The 26,516-nt window shown below is 36.3% G+C and overlaps 1 protein-coding gene across 3 annotated transcripts in view; it reads left to right on the plus strand.

Moving 5' to 3' along the window:
• IL1RAPL2 (interleukin 1 receptor accessory protein like 2) overlaps positions 1–26,516 on the plus strand; it is a 1,121,335-nt gene that overhangs the window by 1,062,535 nt on the left and 32,284 nt on the right. For 2 of the 3 annotated variants that reach the window (XM_082377189.1, XM_082377190.1), the window contains 3 exons: positions 9,035–9,180; positions 18,125–18,268; positions 23,616–23,786. In XM_082377189.1, coding sequence (XP_082233315.1) covers positions 9,035–9,180; positions 18,125–18,268; positions 23,616–23,786 — 461 coding nt within the window. The remainder of the gene's footprint in view (positions 1–9,034; positions 9,181–18,124; positions 18,269–23,615; positions 23,787–26,516) is intronic. The other variant, XM_082377191.1, reaches the window with a different exon arrangement.

The following is a 26,516-nucleotide window of genomic DNA, read 5'->3' on the forward strand; positions in this document are numbered from 1 at the left end:
AGGAGACCCAGTGGAAACTATCATTAGGAGAGGACTTCCTAACTTCTGTCCCTCTGTTTAAACTTAATGCGAACGGCTTGCAAAGTGGGATAAGAGAGTTCATGAACAGTAGTCTTTGGGTATAAGCATCTAGCAAGACCAACCCAGTTCCACACCTTTACAGACCTTCCTTTTAATTAATCTTAACAGAGGCTTGAGAATTTTTTTTAAAAATTACAGTGAGGTACATATTCCACGGTGTTAATAAAAAATGCCAGAGAAACTGAACTAATCCTATTAAACAAGAAATAATAGTCCTTAAGCTTCCCTGCAGGGTTGTGAATTGCATCTGATAGTCGATGGAGACTGCATGAATTTCAGTGCAATTGCTTTGCCCCAATGGAGAGTAATTTTTTATTATAAATCTCACTTTACAAATCTCCCTATCAATAGCTAATGTTTTTCCCCCAGGCAATACCATAAAGCAAGCTTACCAAATCTTGTATAATTCTTGACCTGAAAAACATATTCAATTTATCTTAAGGCTTTTCAGACAAGCTTCTTAAAATGCAAATAATTTAATTTACTTTCAATTCCTAAAAGGCAACAAGTTGCATATGGGCTTTGTTCGCTTGTAAGTTTTGTTTTTTTCACTCCTGCTTCTACCATTTTCCAGCCTTCTGTTTCCATCCCTTTACCTTAACATACCTTTCTTGAGTGAGTGAAATGCTCTTAGCAAAGAAGGGAATGTGACACAGGTATGAAAAGATTTTATTCTTAAAATAGGGTGAGTCTATGTTAAAGATCCGAAATAACCTATTAATATCTCACCAATTTAAACAAATAATATGGAGCTGGGAATATTAATTTTTCCCCAGGCAGCCCAAGGCAAAATGATGAGCTCTGTTTTGGCAACTTCCCACCATGCTTTTTCAGTGCCTTGAAACACCCAGCCTGCTCTGGCTGCCCCAAAATTGAGCTAAAAACATAACAAAACAATCCCCCAACACACACATCATCTCTTCTTTTCTCCCACTCTCAGGTCATCCCACTGGAAGGAGGAATATTGATTGATCACTTTGCCTTGACTTAAATAATTTTCAAAACTCATCATATGTATATTTAAGTGTAGATTTTATAAGTCATAAGGAGGCTTCAATGGAAAAGTAAACTTCATAAGCAGCATAGTTTTACCTAAGGGCAGCTTTAATGACCATTTATCTGAAGGATGATTTTTGGAGGAGTGGTGACTCTACTACCCACAGTTCCACTTCCACAGTGGGTCTTAGCCTTGACGTATGCATGAAATATTTAAAGGCTACCTAAGACATATTTGTTATCTCTCTTCATTTACTGAGCAGATTATAGATGCCTAGTCTCAAATATGGTGTTTTCTATTGTAAGCTGCTCGAGACAAGAAACTATAGTTAGTAAATAATAATAATAATAATTCCTCCATGTTTCTATGCTACACAGTACATTGCAGAAACATTTTGATATCCTAAATTACATTGGATTTTTATGATAACCATCTGAGATAAATCATATCAGTTTATTTTACAGATAAAAAAATCTGAGGTTTAGTGACTGAGGAAGAGCTGTCCTTGGGCAGTTGATTCACAGTTCCAGTGGAGCTACGTTGACTTTATCAGAACACAGCTAGCAAGAATCATCAATTCTCAGAATGATCTGTTGTAGTCCACATTTAGGATATAAAGAGTCAAAACCTGCCCGGGACTGAAAGAGTAAAAAATCAGTTGGGACTGAGAATAAGCAGCCCAGCTATTAATCAGGCTGGGAGGACAGACAGATAAAACCAGCCGCAAAGTTAACAGAAAATACTGTTTCTTCCAAGGTCATGCAGCAGTTGTATAATGCCATAATGACCCCCACCTCTTTGGAGTGACTACTGCTTTCTTACCAGTGATGCCCAGACCTGCTTTGCTATTTTCATATTACTGGGAATACCCAATTAGTAAACCATCTCCACCTCATGACAGTACACAATTCCTACTCAATCCTCCCCCCATACCACCAACTGCCTCAGAAGTTGCAATCAATCCAGAACTTATTTCTGCTTCTTTAGACCATCCTCAGAATCTTTAGTGGGAACCCAAATGTTACAAAAGATGCTTTCTTCTTCTCTTCAATCAAGAAACAATCCACAGTTCCTCTGGAGCGTTCCTTCCACAGTGTATTCAGTCAACAAATCTGATTGTGCCAGCCTACGGGCTTGATCCTGGTCTTTGACTAATAAGGCTTTAACAGGAATTTTTTAAATAGCAAATGACACTAAAATAAAGATTTTGTTTCCTTAAGAGGGTTTTTAAAAACTATCTCCTATTATTGATGTTCTCAATCATTATTCCTGGATAATGATTACTCATACTCAGAATGAAGACCCAGAGACTTGCAAGATACCTAGTTATCAAAGGAGGACTCAATTTGGTTTAAGGGACTATTTACAGTTAATGGAAACTGGAACAGCACATACAACTCAACATCAAAGAAACAAAGAACCCAATTAAAAATGAGCAGAAGACCTGAATAGACATTTTTCCAAAGAGGAAATGCAGAAGGCCAACAGGCACATGAAAAGATGCTAAACATCGCTAATCATCAGGGAAATGCAAATCAAAACCACAATGAGAGATCACCTCACACCTGTCAGAATGGTTCTCATCAAAAAGAACACAAATGACAAATGTTGGAGAGGATGTGGAGAAAAGGGAACCCTAGTACACTGTTGGTGGGATTGTAAATTGGTGCAGCCACTGTGGAAAACAGTATGGAAGTTCCTCAAAAAACTAAAAATAGAACTACCATATGTTCCAAGAATTACAAGCTTTTATTTTATTTTATTTTATTTATTTATTTTTTATTTTGGGGGGAATCCAATCTCTTTCCTCTATTTCATTTTTGATTTTTAAAAAATTCCATCTTTATTGAAGTATGATTGACAAATAAAAATTGTATATATTTAAGGTATACAATGTGATGTTTTGGTATATGTATACATTGTGAAATGATTACCACAATCAACTAATTAACATATCCATCACCACACAGTTATCATTTTTGTGTGTGTATGGTGAAAACACTTGAGATTTACTCTCCTCTCAAATTTCAAGGATACAGTACAGTATTGTTAACTATAGTCACCATGCTGTACATTAGGTTTCCAGAACTTATTCACCTTACAACTGAAAGTTTGTACTCTTTGACCAGCAGTTCCCCAGTTCATCTACCAACCAGCGTCTCCCTATTTCTTCCACCCTCCAGCTCCTGGTAACCACCATTCTGTCACTATTAGTTTGGCTTGTCTAGAGTTCATATATAAGTAATATTATACAGTATTTTTCAGTATTTTTCACTCTCTGTCTGACTTATTTGACTTAGCATAGTATTCTCCAGGTTCCCCTATGTGGTCATAAATTGCAAGGTTTTCTTTTCTTTTCTTTTTTTTTGAGACTGAATAATATTTCATTGTACACATAAACCACATATTCTTTTTCCATTCATCTACTGATGGACACAAGTTGTTTCCACATCTTGCCTATTATGAATAATGCTAAATTGAGCATGAGAGTACAAATATCTTTTTGAGATCTTGATTTCATTTCCTTTGATATATACCCAGAAGTGGGATTGCTGGATCATATGGTAGTTCCATTTTTAGTTTTTGGAGGAATCTCTGTACTCTTTTCCACAATGGCTGCACCAAATTACATTCCCACGATTAGTATACAGTGTTCCCTTTTCTCCACATTCTTGCCAACAATTCTTATCTTTTGTCTTCCTGGTAACAGCCATTCTAACAGATTTGAGATGATATCATATTGTGATTTTGATTTGCATATCCCTGATGATAGTGAAGTTGAGTACCTTTTCATATACCTGTTGGCCATTTGTATGCCTTCTTTAGAGAAATGTCTGTTCAGGTCCTTAGCCCATTTTATTTTTCATCAAGTTATTTGTTTGATTTTGTTTTTATATTCAGTTGTAAAAGTTCCTTATATATTTTGGATATTAACCCGTTATCAGATACATGGTTTGCAAATATTTTCTCCCATTCTGCAGGTTACATTTTCACTCTCATTTTATTTTATTGAGGTATAATTGACATATACCATTATATTAGTTAAGCTCACATAGCTAACATAATTAACTTTTTTTAATGTGGTGAGAATGCTTAAGATCTAATCTCAGCAACGTTCATGTATACAATACACGTTACTAACTACAGTCACCATGCTGTATATTAGATCCTCAGAACTTCTTATAACTGCTTTTATTGCTATTATTATTTTAAACAAACTGTTACCTGTTAGATCAATTATGAATAGGAAAAATAAAATATTTCATCTTTATTTATTCCTTCTCTAACACTCTTCCTTTCATTATGTAGATCCAAATTTCTGACCTATATCATTTTCATTTTCTCTTAAGAGGTTCTTTTAACATTCCTTGCAAGACAGGTCTACTGACAACAAATTCCCTCAGTTTTTATTTTTCTTAAAAAGTCTTTATTTTTCCTTCACATTTGAAGGATAAATGGATACAGTATTCTAGGTTGGTAGTAATTTTCTTTCAACACTTTCAATATTTCACTCCACTCTCTTCTTGCTTACATAGTTTCTAAAGAGAAGTCTGATGTATTTCTTATTCTTATTCCTCTATAGGTAAGTTTTTTCCTCTGAATTCTTTCAAGATTTTCTCTCATTTTTTCACTTTATACAGTTAGAATATGATGCATCAAGGTGTAGCTTTTCCAATATTCACTCTGCTTGGTATTCTCTGAACTTCTGCATCTGTGGTCTGGTATCTTTGGAAAAGTCTCAGTTATTATTACTTCAAATATTTATATTGTTCCTTTCTCTTTCTTCTTTTGGTATTTAGATTACATGTATGTTACGCCTTTTGTAGTTATACCTCAGGTGTTCAATGTTTTGTTCCTTTTTTGCCATGCTCTTTTCTCTTTGTGTTTCAATTTAGGAAATTTCTGTTGATTGTCTTCAGGATCACTGATTCTTTGGCCACGTCCAGTCTGTTAATGGCCCATGAAAGCCACTCTTTATTTCTATTACAGTGTTTTGATTTCTAGCATTTCCTTTTGAGCCTTTCTTAGAATTTCCATCTCTCTGGTTATACTACCAAGCTATTGATTTATGTTGTTCACTTTTTCCATTTGAGCCTTTAACATATTAATAATGGTTATTTTATATTCCCATTCTGATAATTCTCTGCCATACCTGAATATGGTTCTGATGCTTGCATTGTCTTTTCAGACTTTTTTTCTTTTTAACATGCCTTATCATTTTTTTGATTGAAAGCCAGATGTGATGTATCAGATAAAAGGAACTGAAGTAAATAAGTCTTTATTGTGAGATTTTATGTTTATGTGGCTAGGAGTTAGGCTGCGTTTACTGTTTTCTGTAGTCGTAGGTGTAAGAGGCTAAAATTTCCTATAATGTACTTGTTTATGTCTCCACTGTTTCTTTCAGTTTTCCTAGAGACTGCTTCTTAAATAGGGTCTGAGCTTTGCAGTTTTTTCAGCTGAAAACCTTTGTAATCATACAGGAGCTTGATTGGTGTGGTGGTAAGTATCCTATAATCCTATGGTAAAGTCTTAGTCTTTCAATGAACCTGTACCTTCAGGCTGTGACCTTTACAAGTATTCCTCAGCTTTCCTCCTTTTCTTAGATGAGACAGGAAGGCTTGAGGAGGCTGGAGTTGGATATTTCTCTTCCCTCCAGTTTCGGTAAAACCCAAGTAATTTAGGTTCTGCTAAAGAGTTTCACTTGAGGGCGTGCCTTTGTTAAGAAGAAAGAGTGCTCTGGGCTCATTTCAAGATAGTTGCTTTTCCCCTTCCCCTGCCAAAAGCATAAAGGAGTCTCTGATCTTCACCCTGAAACTCTGGTCAGGCTCTTGGAAGCAAAACTCATGAAAGTACGGGGCACCCCTAAGATTAGATCCCATGGAGTTTTTAAAATTTTTTTTAACTCTCAATCTAGTCCATATTGGGCCTACAGTGACTCATCAATTACATTTTAAGTGTTTTTATTCATACTGATTCCTGCTCCTGGGGTTCTGCTCCCAGTACACTGTGATTCTCAGTATTTGTCTAGCTATCTCAAATTTGAGGGGCAGGAGTTTGCCCTGTGACCTCAATTCTCTGATGGATCTATGAAAAGTTGTTGACTTTCATTTTGTTTGCTTTTTCTCTTGTAAGGATGAGAGTGACAACTTCCAAACATTTTCTAGTATTACTTTTTAGTGATAGGTCTTAACAATAAAACTTTTGAAACTAGTGATTTCTGTCACCTGAATTTAGTATTTTTTATTTTGCCAGTGTTCACTGTTGCCTATAACTTGCCTTCAATATTAATCCTTGGAATGAGATACTTCTGAAGTTATTTGAAGTATATCCCAAGACCCCCTTATTTGTATCCTCCATTCCAAAACCAGTCCCTTCAGTGTCTCTCTTTCAAACATTCTGCAAAAACCTGTTCCTATCTTCCCTCCTAGAAAATGCTTCCTTCTTCCTTTTGTTTAGGCAGAGTCTTCTCAAGGCTTCTCCAGCTAATTTAGTAAATAATAATCTCTCCCTTTTTTGAAATTCCATTGTAAGAATGACTGTACCATCCTGTTTTACCTCATTCCGCCTATAATTTTTTCAGCTGTGTAGATTTTGTCTCCTTGTTTAAATTTTAATGCTTACTGGGAGCAGGCACCTGGTCTTTTAGTGCTTATACTTCTCTTACACCAAATATCTATCCCAGAGCTAGGCACTCAGGGGAATGACAAAGAATAATTGATAGGTTGTTACATATCAATATTTGCTAGGAAATTGTGACTGCTCTGCAGAATGATTTATAGACATAAAAGCCAATTTGCTCTTTAATTCCAAAAAAGCAGGTCTCCTCTAGATATTCAAGAGCTGATAATTAAGACACCTCATATATATTAATAGATGGATGAAGGATCATTTTTCAAATCCTCTCTCCAGATTCTTTCTGCAGTCTGTGAAGAGCTGTTTTTGGAAACTGCATTAGAAATGAAGAGGGAAAGGCTTTGTCTGGAGGGACAGGATCAGCTTTCTGCCTTATGCCTGGCAAAGGCTGTGGCTGCCCTACATGTGAAGCTTTAAATCAAACTTAATTTGCAGTGCTTAAGCAGCTTCTGGCCTAAATGGGGTTATCCCATAGCAGGTCACACAGAACTAAAAGAATTGTGTATAGTGTGATATACACATAGCAGGGGGAAAATAGAGTAAAATTCAACATAAACCATTAGGACAGTAAATTCCCATTTTTCCTTGTTTAGGTATATGTTGGGAGAGGAGAAAGAGGAAAACTGCAAGTTCAGCCAGGAAGAAAAAAATGAATAGACTACCAGTAAAATATGGTTAAGAAAATTATTATACTAAAGAGACTTACTCAAGTTACAAATACCAGTATTGTCAACTCTCTGATATGTATATTATTGGAAGGTAACAGAAATAGGGTTAATTTTAAAAGCATCTCTACTTGGGATATAATCTGGGTTTAGGATTTCAGTACGGGAGAGTCTCAGATTCTAAGAACTCCCTTCCCACCAACCCAACTTTAAGCCTTTCCTGCTCTTAAAGGGGAGCCAGAAGAGATTAATCCAAACCAAATTGAAATATCAATAAGTATAAATACAAATATGTTTCAAGGAGCCAAAATTTATAAACAGTTCACCTTTGGATAATGAAATGTTGGTGTTTAATAACATTCATTTGCATTTGCATATGTCATTTAATCTTGAAATCATTTTACCCCCACAACAAAGTTAAGTATGGTAGGTATTTTTCCCAACTTAAAGATGAGTTATATTAAGGTGCCATTGAGTTAATTACTTTGTAAGAATCCAGCTTGAGCTTGTAAGTGGGAGGCCCATATTTATAACCTAGTTTTCTCTGAGTACAGTTGTCTTTTCCAACTTTATGCTAAATGCCAGTAAATCTGAATGTTCTTCTCCACCTTCATAACCAGGTGTCAAAAAGGAGATGAGAATTACTTTAAATGTCCCAAATGTTCCATCTTGCAAATTCATGTATTTAACAACCTCACCCCAGAACTTAACAGCAGGCTTTCCACTATTTAGACTCACAATTTGCTCTTTCTTTGGTCAAAACCAGGAGATAGAAAGTAAAAGTAGGCAGTGTACCTACTTTCACCTCACCCAGGAGGCAGCTGGCCATTGGCAAGAGTATAACTCTCCAGAGAAACAAGAGGCACACTCCTCAGGAAAGGTTCCTGGCAACTCAGCTCCTCTGTGAAGAACAACTGTTACTGGCCATTCAAGACCCTTTGCAACTTCACTTGAGAATGCAAAATGCAGCACTATGAGAAAATGTCACATAGGGCAGTTCCTCCTAGGGGCATGGGAGGGTGTGGAGGGAAGGAGAAAGACAAATGGCGAGCAATGTCGGGAGAAAGCAGGGCCATGGCAGGTCATTGGAGGATTAGGGATATATACCTGCATTGGACAGAAGGCAGGAGAAAGTAGAGAACAGGCTTCTCACCAATATTTGGGGATAAAAGGCCACTAAACACCCTTCGTTTACTTCTCATAAGGCAGTCATTTTCAAGGCCCATTTCTTTACCATCTTACCCCCTGTTGTCAAAACTCTAGCCTCTGACATAAACTCTACATTTCTACAGACATTTTTCCCTTCATGCCGTGTTGCAAAAATCCAATTTGTTTCCATAGGCTCAGCTTAGAATATGGAGTCCAACGTCTCCTCCTGTTTGCCACACAAATCATATTGGCTTCATTTATCAAAGCCTAGTGGCATGATAATATTTCTCTTTGCTGAGTGAATTCCTCACTTTTTTCCTTTTCCATCTGATCTTTGCGTTGAGTCACTTTTTGTGTTTTCTTTTTCAAGTTTCTGCACATACACCCTGTCAGGACTCTCCAGCCCACTGGAGACCTTAGTAAGCTACGTAACCATCTTTAGTCCTTGCATGGCTGAGCTCTCCCCAAATGAAACCAATTCAGCCAAGAATACTTTCCTTTATTTCAGGCTCCTCAAAGAGCATCTTGGAGAAAAAGAAGTTGAGTTGGCACTCATCTTTGATTCAGTGGTGGAGGCTGACCTGGCAAATTATACCTGCCATGTGGAAAACCGAAATGGACGAAAACATGCAAGTGTTCTGCTGCGTAAAAAGGGTATTTTTTTTAATAACTGTTACTATAGTTTGTTTACCTACCAAGTAACTATTGAAGTTAGGTATGTTTCCTGGCCTGATTTTATCATTTAGTATAAATGTCTATTAAACATTTTGTCTTTTTAAGGAAATATCTCTCTCTTGCTGTGGATATTAGCATAAAATTCCTATGATCTTCTATACCATTAGGAAGTGGATAAATGAAATGAAATGTTGTTATTTGTTAAATCCAGTGAGATGAAATATACCTTGGTTATAAGTGTTACATAAAATTTGATAGGCATTGATATTCAACATTTTCTCTATATTTCACTTCATCCTATATTGCTTAAATTAAATACTAGGGGTTTTACTATTGGATGAGAAACAAAATCACTTCTTTATTCCTTGACTAAAATATAAATAAAATAGTATTTTATCATAGATAGTATCATATAATTTTTACAATTATTATAATAAAGATCATGAACAATATTTCATGATATGACCTGGTGTTGAAGGCCTTCGGCAGGTGCATATATTTTTAAATACTTTGGCATTTATGTATATCCCTCTCTAGAGTTGATTCCATATGGGGTGGAAATTGTACACAATGAGGAAAGAAAAGAAACTATAAATTTACAAATAAAAGAGATAAAAGCAGACATAGGAACAACAATCCCAGCTGCTGGAGCAACTTCTGAGATTGGCTCTTACCCTGAAACAACTCCTGATTACTGCAAAAGGCTAAATACTTTCTGTATGTGTGCATCTGGCAAAGGTTTTGTAAATGTAACAGAACAAATGTTCTCAATCAGTGTTCTTTTTGTCTAGGCTATAGAGCTAGAACAGATTCAATCAGCAAGGTCACTAGTTGTACCTTGTAGCCAAGATGGAATTTCTATTTTCCAACCAGACCTAATACGTAACGTTGACCAGCAGCTCTAGGAGAAGCAGGGAAATGTCATTATTCTGAGAATACTGCTTTTATCTCTCTAGCACCATTTCTTACTCTGTTGGACTTGATTTCATCTTAAAATAATGGAATATTTAAGTATAGAGGAGTCTAATATAGAAAGTGAAACTAGGAGACCCTGTTTCAGGAGATCCCGGTTCAGTCACTGCCTTGGCTACCTACTTCAGTAACTTGTCTGATTAGACATCCTAAAATTTAGTTTCCTCATCTATAAAATAGGGGTAAAAATACCTACCTTGTAGAGTCACTTTGAGGTTCAAATAATAATGATATGGTGTGAAATATACCATGCTCAAACAAGATTTGTTATTAAATGGAATTTGGATAACTTGTATCCACTAAGCAACCACTTGTTCATGGGGACAAAGGAGCCATTGCTTCTAGAATGCTGGTTCAGTTTGTAATAGGCAGCATATTAAGTACCAGTCTCCAGATTCCTAACCTAATACTATATTTGGCCCAAGATCCTACATTGGCTCTACCTTAAGTTTTTTTTTTCCCTTGGTGTAATGATTTTTCATTTTGGGGACTGTTAAGAGGATTCAATAAAACAAAGGATATAAAAAAAAAAAAAGGCAGACATTGAAGGGCAGACATTGATTATGCCCAGATACCTTGTTGCAAGGATCGCTTTGTTGCTGTCCATCTCAGTCTTATTTTAGGCTTAGAGATCCTCCAAGCTGGACTCTGCTGCACCTCTGTATCCTCAGCAACTTGGACAGTGTCCGACCACTAATAGGCACTTAGAACTCATTCTGGTTAATAAATGAATAATGTTCTCTTTTATTACTGAGGATCATGTATAGCAAGCATCGTGTTAGGTACTAGGGAATAGACATCCCCAAGTCTGTGTGGGGCTTATAGTCTTCAGGGAAGTGAGGGTGCAAAGAAAGACAAAGCTCAAACATGAAACAAAAAATTGCACAAAATGTATATAGTGTTACAATTAAAAGCCTGCTCTGAGGAAAAATAATGGGGGTCTTACCATATAGTCAGTCAGTAGAGACAGAAATAGCCTTGAGTTTTAAAATAAATCCATTTCCCTTTAATAAGTAAACAACCACTAGCAGCCCTTCAAATTTCTAATAATCTGACACTAGAAACCAAGGTACACTGCAAAACTGCTGCCTCCCATGGTTTCTGCAAGGAAATGTGTCTAAGTCATGAATAACTGCGAATATTAATACTCATCTTCCTAATCGTTAAATATTAGAGTTCCCCAGGGTTCAGGTCCCCTTTTCTCACTCACTCCCTAGATGATTTCAATTCCATCTCCACCTCAGTTTTGCTTACGATTTATATGCTGACATCTCCCAAATTTATATCTCTAGCTTGGACTTCTCGCCTAAACTCTAGAGTTGTATTCCTAACTGCCTATTCAGCAACTATTCAAAAACTCCACTAGTAGACATATCTAGCAGGCATATCAAGCTTCACTTGTCCCACACAGGATTCCTGATTTCTCCTCCCTATAAACTTGATCCTCCAGTTGCTTTCTTCATCTCCATCACCATCCTTCCAGTTGCTCAGGCCCAAAATCCTTGGAGTCATCATTGACTTCTTCTTTTCTCTGCTCATACGCTATATCTAGTCTACCAGCAAATTCCATGGCTCTACTTTTAAAACATATGTACTCTGAGCACGTTCCCCATCTTCACTGTTATCACCTGAGTCTAAGCCACCAGCAACAATTGCCTGGCTCACTGCAATAGCCCTGTGAACGGTCTCCCTGCTTGCCCCTTGTCCCCTCACAGTCTATTCTCATCACAGCATCTGGAGTGATCCTTTTAATATCTAGGTCAGATCATATTATTTCCCTAATTAGAACCATCCAATTACAGAACCCTCGCTGTTACACTTAGAATGAAACCCCAAATCTTTTCCATGGCCTTCAAGACATTTCTGATCTCATTTTCTACCACAATCTGCCTCAAACCTTGCACACACTAGCCTCCTTTCTATTTCTCATGCTCACCGAGCACAGTCCTGGCTCATGATCTTTGCCCTTGCTATTTCCTCTGCCTGGAACACTGCTGTTTCCCCCAGCTGTTCCCATGACTCATTCCCTCTTTTCATACAGGTCTCTGCTTAAATATTACCTACTCAATAGGCCTTTCCCTAGCCACTTTTTATAAAATAGTACTACCCAATCACTTTCTATTAAAAACTTTTTTAGCTTTATTGAGGTAAAACTGACAAATAAAATTGTAAGATATATAGATATATTAAGTGTACAATGTGATGATTTGATATATGTGTCCATTGTGAAATGACTCTCCCCATTGAGTTAATTAACACATCAATCACCTCACACACCTACATTTTATTTCTGTGTGTGTAAGAACATTTAAGTTGTACCTTCCCAGCAAATTTCAGTTATACAGTACAGTGTTATCCACTACTGTCACCATGTTATACATTAGATCCTCAGACCAGATTCATCTGCCTGAAAGTTTGTACCCTTTTGCTAACCTCTCCCTATTTCCTCTCCCACCGTCCATCCCCTGACAACCACTTTTCTCCTCTCTGTTTCTGTGACTCCAGCTTTCTTTTTAAGATTCCACATATAAGTGATACCATGCACTATAATATTTATCTTTCTCTCTCTGGCTTATTTCACTTAGCATAATGCCCTACAGGTTCATCCATGTTGTAGCAAATGACAGAATCTCCTCTTTTAAGGTTGAATAATATTCCATTGTGTATATATGCCATATTTTCTGGATCCATTCATCCATCGATGGACTACCCATCACCTTCTTTTCCCTCTCACTTGGCTCTATTTCTGTTTATTGTATTTACTACTATCTGATATCATATTACATACTTGTTTTCTTCTTGTCTCCCCCCCCACCCACCCACCCCCCCCACACACACACACACACACTAGGATGTAAACTTCATAAGAACAGGGACTTTTTCCTGCCTTATTTACTGCTGTATCCCTAGCACATATAATATAGTAAGTGCTCAAAAACATTTGTTGGGTGAAAATTGTCCTCCTAGAGGACAGGTGCAATAGGATAGAGGATGGGTAACAGGGATTGGTAAAGAGAGGATTTCCCTGAGATCTGGTCTTGACTAGTGTCTATTCTGGGTTATCTGAATGCATTTCTCTTTTCAAAACATTCAATTTCCAGATTGGGGGATAAAAACTCAAAGACCTCAATAGCCAGGTAGATATTGAAATTAAAAGAAAAAGATGGCTTGATATTAAACACAGGCTAGAGGAAACATGCCTTGCTTTAAAGGGCAGTCACTATTCTTTTCTAGATTATTGCCATGCTTGCTAAAATGTGAACCTAAGGTTATGAGAGCTTCAGGGTTTTCAAGTGAAGTTGAAAGCCCGGATATGCAATATTTTTATTTTAAAATATTAGTATCTACTTTTTGGGAAACGTATAGACCAACAAAAACCTTTTTTCTGGCCCATTGTATACCAGTTTGTACTCTCTGTTTTAGGTAGCATTTAAATGTTTTCACTGTGCTTTGCAAAAGGATGCAGTTCATCTTCCCTTACTCCATTTTCTTTAGGAGCTCTCGACAATATGGTAGAGGTCCAGAAAAGAACAAGAAGCCCTATGGTCCTGATCCAACATATTAAATCAGACTGAACTCTGGCTTGTATTGCAAAATTTCAGTTATTTCCTTTGGAGTTGAACCTTTCAGGCTTTATCACAACATAGCCTGGCATCAGTAGCCACAGGATTTCCACCTGGAATATGAGTATGGCTCGTTTTATGGAACAATAGCTTCCTGATGATCTATAAGTGAAATATCAAAAATGCCATAAGTGATCATTATAGAGAAGAAACATTTCATGAATCCTTTCACAAAGTGAAAAGGCCTTTCGTAAAATGAAAACTCATGTCTAATATATGCAATTAACAGGGTCAGGCATTCTCAAAGCAAGATGTCTCTTACCTATGCATCTTCTACCTTCATTTACTAACCTGCTATGCCCTCACTCTCCAATGAACTATTTGCCAACAAGTACAACTAACATTTTAGTAAGAAATTCATTCTTTTTTTTTTTTTTTTTTGTGAACCAAGACTCTGAACTTAATGCTAGGAAAATTCTGATAATTATGCCTTCTCTGCACATACTCCCTTTCCCACAAACAGAGACATATCAATGACTCTCTCTTTCTCTTCATTTCTAGTGCTACTGCCCCACCCTGAACCCCCAACCTGTATAGGAGACCCTCAGGTGGGATCTCCTAACCTGCTTCCCAAATTATGAGCAAGCTCAGAACAGTTCCAGTCTTCCTGCTCTCCAGTCCCTTGACTTCAGCTATTATTTGTCCCATTCTATACTGTCTGATCTTCATGTTCAAAGTGAAGAACTAGCTGGGTTCAAACTAAGAAGGTTAAAAAGAACTATATTTGTACTTTGGGTGCCTGGAAAAAGTTACAATCCCATAAATATTTGCTGTTCTGGCTATCTCTATCCTTGTGAAGCGTATACACGACACAGTCCAAATAAAATGACTTTCACCTTCTCAGTCAGGAAATGTCCCTAGAAGTATAGATCCTGCTGAGATGGAAAATGGCAGTTGAAAACAGAAGACAAAAGAAAAGCTAGGTGTCAACTGGGTGATGGCAATTCTGCCCTCTGATTATAGGATACATGTTTCCCTTTTAATGTGACTGCCTGGGCTGAATCAAAGAATACTGGTTGAGTCTCAGGGACTCAGTCCACAGTTTTCAATGTAAACAGCCATCATTAGGTCATATCTTTCAAAGATATTTTTATAAAATGGACCCCAAAACCACAAAGGTACTTTTCACACCACAGTTTTCTTCCATAAATTTACTGCTGAAAAAGGTGTCTGCTACTTGGGGGCACAAATTGTTCCTGCTGCTGAAGTTTTCCATCTATCTAATAGCAACTCTACTCTGTAAATAACATAGAAATTGGTGGAAAAAAATCCCATTCAGTGACTTTGAAAACAGTTGAAATCTGTTCTGACCAGAGAGTGAGACAGAGGGAGAGAGACAGAGACAGAGAGTTAACAAAATTACAACATTAAATGAACATTTTACAACAGGAAAAACATGTTGAATCAAGTCAATCAATGACCTAAGATCAAAGAGAATTCAGTTTTCAGAGTAAACAAAAAAAAATCATATTGTCCTGTCAATTTAACACTGGCTAGAAAAACAAATACCGTATGCTAATACATATATATGGAATCTAAAAAAAAAAATGGTTCTGAAGAACCTAGGGGCAGGACAGGAATAAACACACAGACGTAAAGAATGGACTCCAGGACATGAGGAGGGGGAAGGGTAAGCTGGGACGAAGTGAGAGAGTGGCATGGACTTAAATATACTACCAAATGTAAAATAGATAGGTAGTGGGAAGCAGCTGCATAGCACAGGGAGATCAGCTCAGTGCTTTGTGACCACCTAGAGGGGTGGGATAGGGAGGGTGGGAGGGAGACGCAAGAGGGAGGAGATATGGGTATATATGTATATGTATGGCTGATTCACTTTGTTATAAAGCAGAAACTAACACACCATTGTAAAGCAATTATACTCCAATAAAGATGTTAAAAAAAAATAGACACTTGATATTCTTTTTTTTTTTTGAATAAAAAAAGAATGCATAATTGATAAAACAGTAAGAAAACAAGCAAAGGTTGTGATACTGCAGCCCCACAGAGGTCTCATAAGCAAGCCTGCCTTACCACCCACATAGAGGCAGGAGTTGTTCCTGGGGAGTCACTTTCTATAGGGAGGGCAGGAGGCAGAGCTAATATGAGGTAGGATTATTTTTACCCGAAATTTTGTGGCTTAATTTTCCAAATGACCACCTCTTGCAGCAGGCATGACAGAGATAGATTCCAATTTCCTATCCCTACTCATTACGTGGCCCCTCATAATGCTCCTTATTAATATATTTTGTCTCTCACAACAGCTTCACTCGCTTTTTTCTATCCTTCTCCCTCTCTCCTTACTGAAAAAGAATACATTTATATTTCTTACATTTCTACTCAGCGACTCTCCTCATTGGCCATGCTGTCTCTGGCCACTACCATCTTCTCTATTACTCCACCTCTTTTAAAATACCAAATTCTCTATCTCCCTACAAAACCTAAAACTTCTCATATGCTGGACTCCAAGGAGCCCCTCGTTCCTTCTTGATATAGCTACAGAATTCTTCAATACCCTCCAATAAACTGTCTGAGATCTGCTCGGTCCTTATCGTTCTGCCTGGCAATTGTAGTTTAGCTTCTTTCCTTGGAATTGAAAGGGCAGAAGAATCCAAAATTCACCGCAGGTCACATGTTCTCGAGAAGCATTACCAAGAGTTCTATGGAGGAAGAGGGAGAAGGAATTTCATTGTCACTTTCCAGAGGAGCTTACAAAACTGTGGTGAATAAAAAGAACCTTAAATATGAAGTTAGAATATCTGGGCTCAAGTCCCATCCTGGCCACTCAGGTGTATGACCTTGGTTAACTGAATTAAACTACTGAGTCTTAGATTCTTCAGTGATGAATTTGGACCAACAATTCTTGCCCTAAAGGATTACTTAGAGAATAGATAGTAGACAGGTAGAAAATTTTATCTATAATATACATTACTTGTAGTATATATTATATATGTTAATCTTTTTTCTTAATCTTATTGTTATATTGAGCCTAATTTATCTTGAGCAATAAGCCTATATAGAGACAAGGGACAATCCCAGGGAAAGGCTCATGATTTTATTGTCAAGAGACCTTCAAGAATGGCAGTCTGTCATGGTCATCAATTTGCTTTTGGCAGTACCCCAGAATTGATCCATCCAGGGAGGCTGATTGATGCCAAGCAAACTCATAAGCAACTGATGTACAAACTAAAATGCCACTCCCTTTTTCAGTTTGTAGTTACGTGGTAAGCTGAATTAATAATAAAAGAGTCACTTGGTAATTATGGAATTAGATTAAGGGGAGCTTAGCTAATTTTTAAGATAGTTTTATCTGTATTATGTTGAGACCAGTGAATTTCCCTGTCACACAGTGGAAAATATCTCTGGTCTAGTGTCTTTCAGATTCAGCATTTCTCCTCTGGACATTGCTGAATTCATATTCTAAATTCTTCTCTGACTTCCCCTTTCTCTAAATTCCATGATGCTATCCCCTCTTTTGATGATACACCCTAGATTTTGTTAATATCACTAATTAAGCTACAGGTAAGTCACTATGTCCTGGGCCTAGGATATACTATGTCTCCTTCCATTATGTGTTGATTTAATTGTTCCAACTCTCAGAGTACTAGGGGTGCCCCACTGGAAGAGCCTAAGGCTGCTATCAGGTAGCCTGGTGTTGGCTGAATAGGCCAAGTGATTAGCCTAGATTTCTCATTCTCTTTTAGCACCATTGGGCATATTATATCACATACAAATTATAGTCATTTATTCAGATAAGTAGGGGAAATGGATAAGCTAATTTCCCCTGCCTACCTTCTATTGGATTATAGTCTACTGTGGTTAAATGAAACAGTTAAATCCTGTAGGCTCATTGGTTTTTATTTGATTCTGAGAATAATTTTATGATGCTGTTCTCCTGTAGAAGAATAGGGCCTGTGGCCTAAGAAGTATTAGATTGTAATCTTGCTAAGCCAAAAGATAATTTAACAGAAACAACAAAATATTGGACCTGAACCCAGTAAAAGGCAGCTCTAATAGTTTCCTGAAGTACACTTAAAGCAAAAGTATACATGTGAGGTCTAGATGTGTTCAAAACAAAGTGGGAGAGACTATTCTTTTTCAGATAGACATCACTTTCAACAGTAAAATTTTTCAAATATTTAGAAGAGAGTTAATTTAACAAGAAATTGATTTACACAAATGTATCAAGAACACATCTACTTACTGCATTAAGCAAGAATCTTCTGTAAAGAAAAACAGAATGGGTTGTACATCTTAGAGACTAGAAATATGGGAAGTTCCTCAATGTTGCTGATTTAATTACCTTTTCCTGTTTATTTTATTTGTTCCAGATTTAATCTACAAAATTGAACTTGCAGGAGGCCTGGGAGCAATCTTCCTCCTCCTTGTACTGCTCGTGGTCATCTACAAATGCTACAATATTGAATTGATGCTCTTCTACCGACAGCATTTTGGAGGTGATGAAACTGCAGATGGTAAGCTGTCTCCTATTGTTCAAATTCAATTAAAAGGCATGAATTTGTGATTATGTAAGAGAATATCCCTATTCTTAGGAGATACATGATGAAAAATTTAGAGTTAAAAGGCTATGACTAATGCAACTTACCCTCAAATAGTTTAGAAAAAAATGGTATTAATCTATCAAGAAAGACAGCAAAGGGGAGAAAATATTAATAGATGAACCTGGGTAAAGAATATATGGGTGTTCTTTAAAATGGTTTTATTTCTTGAAATTTATTTCCAAAATAAATAGTTTAACAAGGAGCTATTAGTTGGTCAGGAGATCAAACAATTGCTGTCAAAGCCCTTTCCCTTATTAAGAAACAAATTAAGAATCAATTTCATTTTTTTCTTCCAGAAGATTCAAATTTAGGCACAGATCATATTTAGTTCTTCCTGGCATTGAAAAAAGCAAATTATTCAAAAAATATATTAAAAGCTATGGAGATACTCATTTTAAAGCTCATAGTACATCTGGACTGATATATTTTGGATGATTGTAGCACAATTCTCAAAGGTGACCTCAATGGAAAAAAATTCAGAATGTGGCTTATAATTTTCTTCTGTTTGTCATTTATGGCCCTTGAAAATCTTATATATGAAATATCAACAAAACGTTGTATTGAGCCTTGTTTCTCTGAACATTCAAAAATGATTTAATTTTTCAAGAGAACAAATTACCATATTTCCAATCAATACCAATAAGAAATCATGACATATCACTCCTTATGCATACAGTCCTCGCCCACAAACTACTATAAGCCTTGGGAACATGTGTATGGAATGCCTTAGGTAAGCCAAGACAAAAAAGAAGTTCAATTGTAAGTCATTCCTTTAAAAAGCCAGATTTCAATTTTAGTTTTCATTCTATTGGAATAATGAAAGTTAGAGCTCTTGTTTGTTTTGAGATCCTCAAAGGAGAGCAGTTTATGATTTTGTTTTATTTTTATAGTGATAGGAGAAAGGCAGAGTGGTGAATGTAACATCAAAATTTTTGAAGAATCTTTGATTTTGGTCTTATTGTTACTATGATATGAACAATGATATGAGTGTGTTTTAATTGACTTTTATGTTTTCACAGTAAATTCGAGAAATGCTGTTTGGTGAACACAGATGCATGCTCATTATCAAAGCAGTGTATTCACCTAATGATTATAGCAGCCTATTCAAAAGTACCAAAGACCCTTATTTAGATATATCTTCAGTGTGAGAAATTAGGGCCTATTCTGATGATAATTACATGCTCCAACAATATGTATGAAAATGTAGTCAATTACCTTCAGTTTCTGTGTACAATAATTAATATTGAAAAATCTGACTTCTTAACCTGTACACATAAAATAATGAGATGAAATATGCTATTGAGGAAAATTTCACTGGTTCCCAAGCGCCAACAAATGGCTAAAGTATCTAACTGGGAATGTTAAAGATGCATTGTCTATATGAAAGTACATGAAAGGGAGTCTGCTCTGTTTCATTTGCTTTAGGTCATGATTACAAGCAATTTGTTAATACTTTCTGCAAGAGGTGATATAGTTTATGAAGTTAATCTGAAATAATTACTTTCATCACCCACATCCAATAATCCAGACTAACTGATCAGTTGTAGTACATATTTGTAAGATTAAATTCATGCTAATATCATAGGACATTTTGCATCTATATCTCCAATGTGACCCATGTGGCCAAAGATGACAAGTAATCTAGAGCATTTTGGTTAGAGAATTGTGTGTATTGGTTCCAAACCAATTATTTTAGGGAAAAATTCAATTGGGCAGGAACTTCAAGGATTTTCAGCAGGAAGGAAAATTAAAATAGTTTATATTCCTACATGGAAACTTGGACTTTAAACACACAATCTCTGTACTAGCTGAATAGAATACTAAAAAGTCAGCAGATATGTAGTGAGGATGAATAAATGAATATTAAAGCCCTTCTAGAAATATCCAGTTTCATGATGCCAAATGTCAGCTAGATAGCCTACTGAATTTTCATTTCTTTATTTAAATATTTTGACATCTCATAGACACACCATAGTTTTACCCATGTACTTTTTGTTCATGTTTTCTCTTGGATTCATATCTATAGTAGCATTTCCTGAAAGTTTTTATAAAAAGGCCATATTTTTTATAAAATAAAATCTATCAAACTGACTTCTTAAACATTTTTGATATAATTCATTTCATTTCAATTCATCAAACAACGATTGCTTCATTTATTTCATCTTTGAATTATGCAGTCATTAAATACTTATTAAGTGTCTACTGTGTGCCAAGCACTATGAATGATGTATATACTTATATATATTCTTCACCTGGATTAACCCTACACACACACACACACACACACACACACACACACACACACACTGGTAGTATAGTAGGCATTGAAGACACAATAATCCACAAAGTTACACAGTCTTTGCACTTTAGAAGCTAAGGATTTAGCACTGTGTTTAGCAGAGCCCCAGAAGAACTACATTGTAAACAGGAATGGCTTCCTAATGGTGAACAGGATTAAAATGAGATTTTAAAATGGGAAGGACAGTGTGATAACAGGAAAATTCTTCCACAGAGAGTTTGGTTCCCTTTGTCATAATTTCTCTCTTCATTGGGAACAGCATACCTATGGTGACCACTGTGCGAGCCCTCTTCCTTATAATGTTCTGTCTCCATTGTGCTGTTTTCTGGTTCCTCAGTTGAGCTTAGTCAGCATGATTTAACACAGAGGAATGCTCATTAGCCTCACCTAGCAAAGGGGTGTTGCTGAATTGCCATTCGGTTTTAAAACAATTTTCAGGACTTGCTGTTAAACTTTACTTGCATCATATTGTTGATATTGCTCTATCCATCTTGCTCCTCTTTGTGAGCAACAGCTGTGGCTATTCATGAGGTTTTCTTGGCTGTCTACATAGAGCTGAAGTGCATTTTTAAAACTGTGGCATCTGCATCACTGCTTGCTCACTAGCTGGCATCCTAGACCTTCTGGGACATCTGACATGGTGGCTTTAAGAGCTCTCTCCCTGCTCTGGCCAGCTACCATAAACTCTTCACCTTTAGTTCACCTTAAAGGGACATGACTGAAACCAGAAGCAACCATTTTCCAAAGAATGATGTGTTTCTCGAATGTTGTGTACAATTTGTTATCCAGATGTGTTGGGTGTTAACACATATCAAAGACATCCATGTTCTTTCTCATAACTTGACTTGGGATATGCAAATATAGCAATATTTTTCTGGAAAAAAGTCTTTGTAGCATCACCTATATTAGAGTATAGGTGAAGCAAGTAAGGATAGGACCAGGAATATGTGAGATTAGGCATGGTTGGAGGGCAAATAGTCATAGTCAGGACAAGCAATGTGGCAAGAGTCTAGAAGTTCTGGCCAGATGGGTGAAAGAGTCAGGTAGTCATTGCAGATGGCTAGCTCATAGTAGATGCTCAACAAATCACTGTTGAATGAATTAATAAGTTGTTGAATTTCAGGAGGTTTGTAAGATAGAGTTATCAAAGTCAGAGGAAACTAGGGTCTAGTCTAACATTATGGAGTTTGAGGCAGCAACACCATCCATCAAAAACAATGAAATACATTCTGCTCATAGAAATGGATCTGTTTGTCCTTTGGCCTATTTTATTCTTCCAGCTGTGTATCATCGGCAGCTCTCAGTCCCAGGTGAGTAATTATAGCTGGAGAAAGTCAAGGGCCTGCAGGTGCATCCTGAGCTTGATTGGAACAGGGGCAGAGGTGCTAGGATTACCAGGAGGTTCTTACATTAGCATTGCTTATGAACATTCTCACTTCCAAGTGGCGTTTTATGCATAACAGCGGAATGTGCCCCATTTGTAAGCCAAGTGATCTCAACTATCAGGGCAGTCCTTCATGTGCATCTGCTTCTAGGCAATCAAGTACCCAACCAAGGTTCACAGAAGTCTTTTCCAGCTAGAGGACAGGCTAAAGAGAAGCCTCCTGGCTTCAGGTACCATCTTAACATAAATAAGCAGAGTTCCTTTCATGTGGGGGTAGTGAAGCCTGGAATCTTACTAGACTTAGAACAATATAATCCTGCCTCAGTTATCACTAGATAGTCAGGGGGTCCTGCGTACTCCTACCATAGGGTATTTATATCTCTTTATATGCCTATCACATATTCCTCTTTCAGCAGGTAGAACCAAATTTTAGTGGTATAGGGAAGTGAGTGGCTGCTTCATCCTGTAAATTAACTTTTGGTCAAGATTTAGCTATATTCTAATCAGGTCTGTTTTAATGGAAAATATTTCTGTGTTTTAGAAACAAATCCTGAAATGTTTGCTCGTCCTTTAAAATTATTATTTGCAAGTAACTAGGTTTAATAAATACTAATAGTTCCATATGAGTCTAGGTTCACTACATTAACTTTTAAATTTTTTTCTATAAATAAGGGAATTTTGAAAACCACTATAACTTTTCCAATGTGTTCCTTCTAAAACCAGCGGGGACTAATACTTTGAGAAAAAACTGCATATATATATATAGAGAGAGAGAGAGAGAGAGAGAGTTTTCTCTTTGGGGAGACTGGCTCTGAGCCAATACAGCAAAGGAAGAAAAAAATACATTCTCAAAGCACAGTTAACTCTCTGACTAAATGTGTGAAGGGAAAACCTAATTTGGCAATATTGGAAGGATGTATATTCTGAAACAAAGGCTTCTTTTGGTAGCTTGTGTCAAATTAGTTGGCCATGGATTGAACAAGAATAACAGGCAATGCACTTGTATAAAACCCAGCTGCTCTCTCTAATATTTGGTAATGAACTGCATTTTGTATATGAGGATGACGACACTAACCAACTGGAAGTATGGCATGTGCTACAAGTAGTGTCTCCAGGAGTGAGGCTGGATTATTTCGATCTTCCACACTCTAGGGCCCAGCCCCTCTTGGATCTCTTACACATATTTGTGCAAACAAGGTATAGTCTGTGACCAAGTAACAGAGCCAAGCCAACTGGCACAGAAAGAGTTCAAATCCATGAGTCTATTTAGTCCTGCATTCAAACACACTGAGCTGATCATTCACACCAAAAGTCACAAATAATAGTTCTCTTTTATTCTGTCCTGACTATATGTTGCCCACTGCATAACAGTTTCAGTTCATACCCTATGACTATAACTAAGTTATGTTGAAATGTACCAGATTTCTTATAGCATTGCATGTGACTTATTTTTTCCAGTTATTAATGACAGTCACTAATTATAGTGCTTATTCCAGCCTGTTAATGATTATAGACATTTAGTACTTAAAGCGAACCTAATGATACATACAACCCTTTTGTTTTTCTTTGTTTCTAAGACAACAAGGAATATGATGCCTATCTCTCTTACACAAAAGTGGACCAAGATACTTTGGAATGTGACAACCCTGAAGAAGAGCAGTTTGCTCTTGAAATACTGCCAGATGTGCTAGAAAAACACTACGGATATAAACTCTTCATCCCAGAAAGAGACCTAATTCCAAGTGGAAGTAAGTACTTTCAAGTTTTATATTTTAAAAGTTTGGCTTCACTTAAGTTATGTGGAGACTTCAAATGTCAGAGCCAAGTATTTAGATAGTTTTTCTTACAGGAGATTTTATTAAATTCAACTTTTTCCCCAATACCTGTGTTCTGACTTTCTAGCATCCAAATTTTTTTAAAAGGCACTCTCATTTATATTTTAGGTATGGTTTTTAAATTGTGCTTTAATGGTATGCTTTATTATATTGCCTTAGTGTTCTGAGAAAATGATGATCGTTTTAAAAAATGTGTATAAGTCAGATTTTTTTTGCATTTCAGACTTTTTGCATTTCAGACTTTTTGCATTTCAGATTTTTTGCATTTCAGATTTTCAATGCATTTCAGTTCCAAAGCTGGTCTTCTGTCATTGTGCTTCTACTTATACCTACAATCATTGTCACTAATAACTCTGAATTTATGCTTTAATACTCATTTCCAGATTTGCAGAAGAAAATCCACTTAAAAATGAAAGTGAGGCCATGGCGTATGGCACCTTCACTGTGTATTTAAATTCTTTTTAAGAAGTTCTAGACTATGTAGGCTTGAGTGCTACTTTTAAATTATGCTACATATTGAAAGCTATATTTGAGCTTACAGAATAAATTCAGGTTCAAGTAAAAATATATACTTTTTTCCTGTTTCTGTTCAGAGTACTGTACACAGTAAAGTGTGAGGTAAATACAGAAAATATATGGTCCCTGCCCTCGAAGAGCTTGAAATGCCATTGAGGGAACATAAAAGTGCTAGAATTCATTTGCATGTCTATATTAATATCCTTGAGAGGGGGAGATTAATCTGTGACCACAAATCAGAATATGGTAATTTATACACATGGGCTAACAAAATTTAAAAGCTTATATATTTAGTACTTCACAGTATATAGAATATTTTCACATACATTATTTCATTTCATCTTTACAATAACCCTATGTGGAGAAAGAGCAGGTACTGTTATGTTCATCTTACAGATGAGGAAATAAGGCCTGAAAGAAGTCCAAGACCAGTCAGCTGGCAAATGGTAGAGATGGAATAAGAACATATATCTGTTTGATTCTGGTTCTCACTCCTCTAGATCACGCTATTTATTCCTCAATAACTTTTATTCAGATTATCAGAAGTCCACCGTGGTCACTAAACTGACAGGAAACAAATTGAAACAACTGAGTTTTGCTGTTCATCTCTTTTTTCAGAGTGCATATGTTTCTGTATATGTTTGGGTTTGCACATGAGTATGCACACTTACACATGCATAGAAAGAAACCAGACAATATTTTCTGGTACATTACTTTCTACAAATGTAATATTTCCCCAGATTTCTTCCCATGATCCTCTCCTCTTTTCTTTCTGTAATTTCCTTTATTTTCATGACTTTAAATACCACTTCTACATTGATCGAGCCCCAAGTAACATGCAGATACCTCAGAGTCATTTTTGATTCTTTTGTATCTCTCTCCCAAATCCAGTGTCCATTGCATCTTTTCCATTACCATTTCCACCATTCTAGTATAGGCCCTAATCACCTCATTCCTGAATGTTGATTACTCTCTGCCTTCCCTATTTTTCCTCTTACGCATCTAGTCCCACTAATATGTATACCTCCTTGATCATGTCTCTCCCCTATTCAACAACCTTAAATTCTTCACCATTTCTTACAGTATAAAATCCATTAACCCTTAGCTAAACACTGCTTGCTACAGTCTGGTGCAACACTTTTGTTCATGTTAGTCTTCTACACCTTTACAAATCCTATTTATACTCTCCATAACACTGCCTCTGTGAAAAGTCCATGATAATTTCTCTAGCCCTAGAGTATGTGGTGTATAATCACTTGTTTAACTATAAATTTTGTACTCCTTACTCCTGTGATATTTTGTATTATTTTCTTTTTTTAATGTAGTGTTCCAGCTATTTGTCTTATCTTCTCAGCAAAATTATAAGCTCCAAGAGGGCAAGGACTGTCTCTCATTCATCTTCATACCCCTGTTATCATCTACCAAAATACTTGAACTCAGCATATGCTTCATAGATGCTTGTTGACTTTGTTTTGATAGTATTGGTTTAAGACAAGAGGAAATAATAAGAATGAAATAAGTAAAAATTTTAATTTTTACATGACAGTATCTGAAAGGCATTTTTTTAACAAAGTGAATATGAAATCTAAAAAAGGAGCTTTCTGCTGAAAGAAAAAAAATGTAATTAATAGGAATAGTTTCAGTCTTAATGTGTATATTACTTTTATTTTTTTCAGATATTAGAAAGAATATCTACAAGAGGTTGATCAATCATTAATGAAATATCAAAAATATCCCTTTACTATTTTTTGGTTTAATTCCTTAGATTCCTATGTATTTTTTGCATTTTTGCCAAGAGCATCTTGTTAACTATCAAAATTCTGCAACATCGATTTTTAGAGTGATAGTGTACTAAATTGTATTAAAGTAATATCATTACCAAAGTGGAATTTATACTCTATGTCAAGTCACCTTCAGTAGGATTCAATATGAATTCAATTTCTGCCTTATTGCATTACAAAATTGTTGGCACCACAATAGACAGTCTTTATCAACCCCACTAAGTGACTTAAAAATGTCACCCTTCATGTCCGAACACATCAAATTTGATTATCTTTCTTCTGACCTGGAAAACAATGCTTCAACATTGTGCACATCAGAAAAGGAAATAGGGACAACATGGAACAC

This window comes from Balaenoptera borealis, assembly GCF_965194805.1.
Source record: "Balaenoptera borealis genome assembly, chromosome: X".
Taxonomy (NCBI): Eukaryota; Metazoa; Chordata; class Mammalia; order Artiodactyla; family Balaenopteridae; genus Balaenoptera; species Balaenoptera borealis.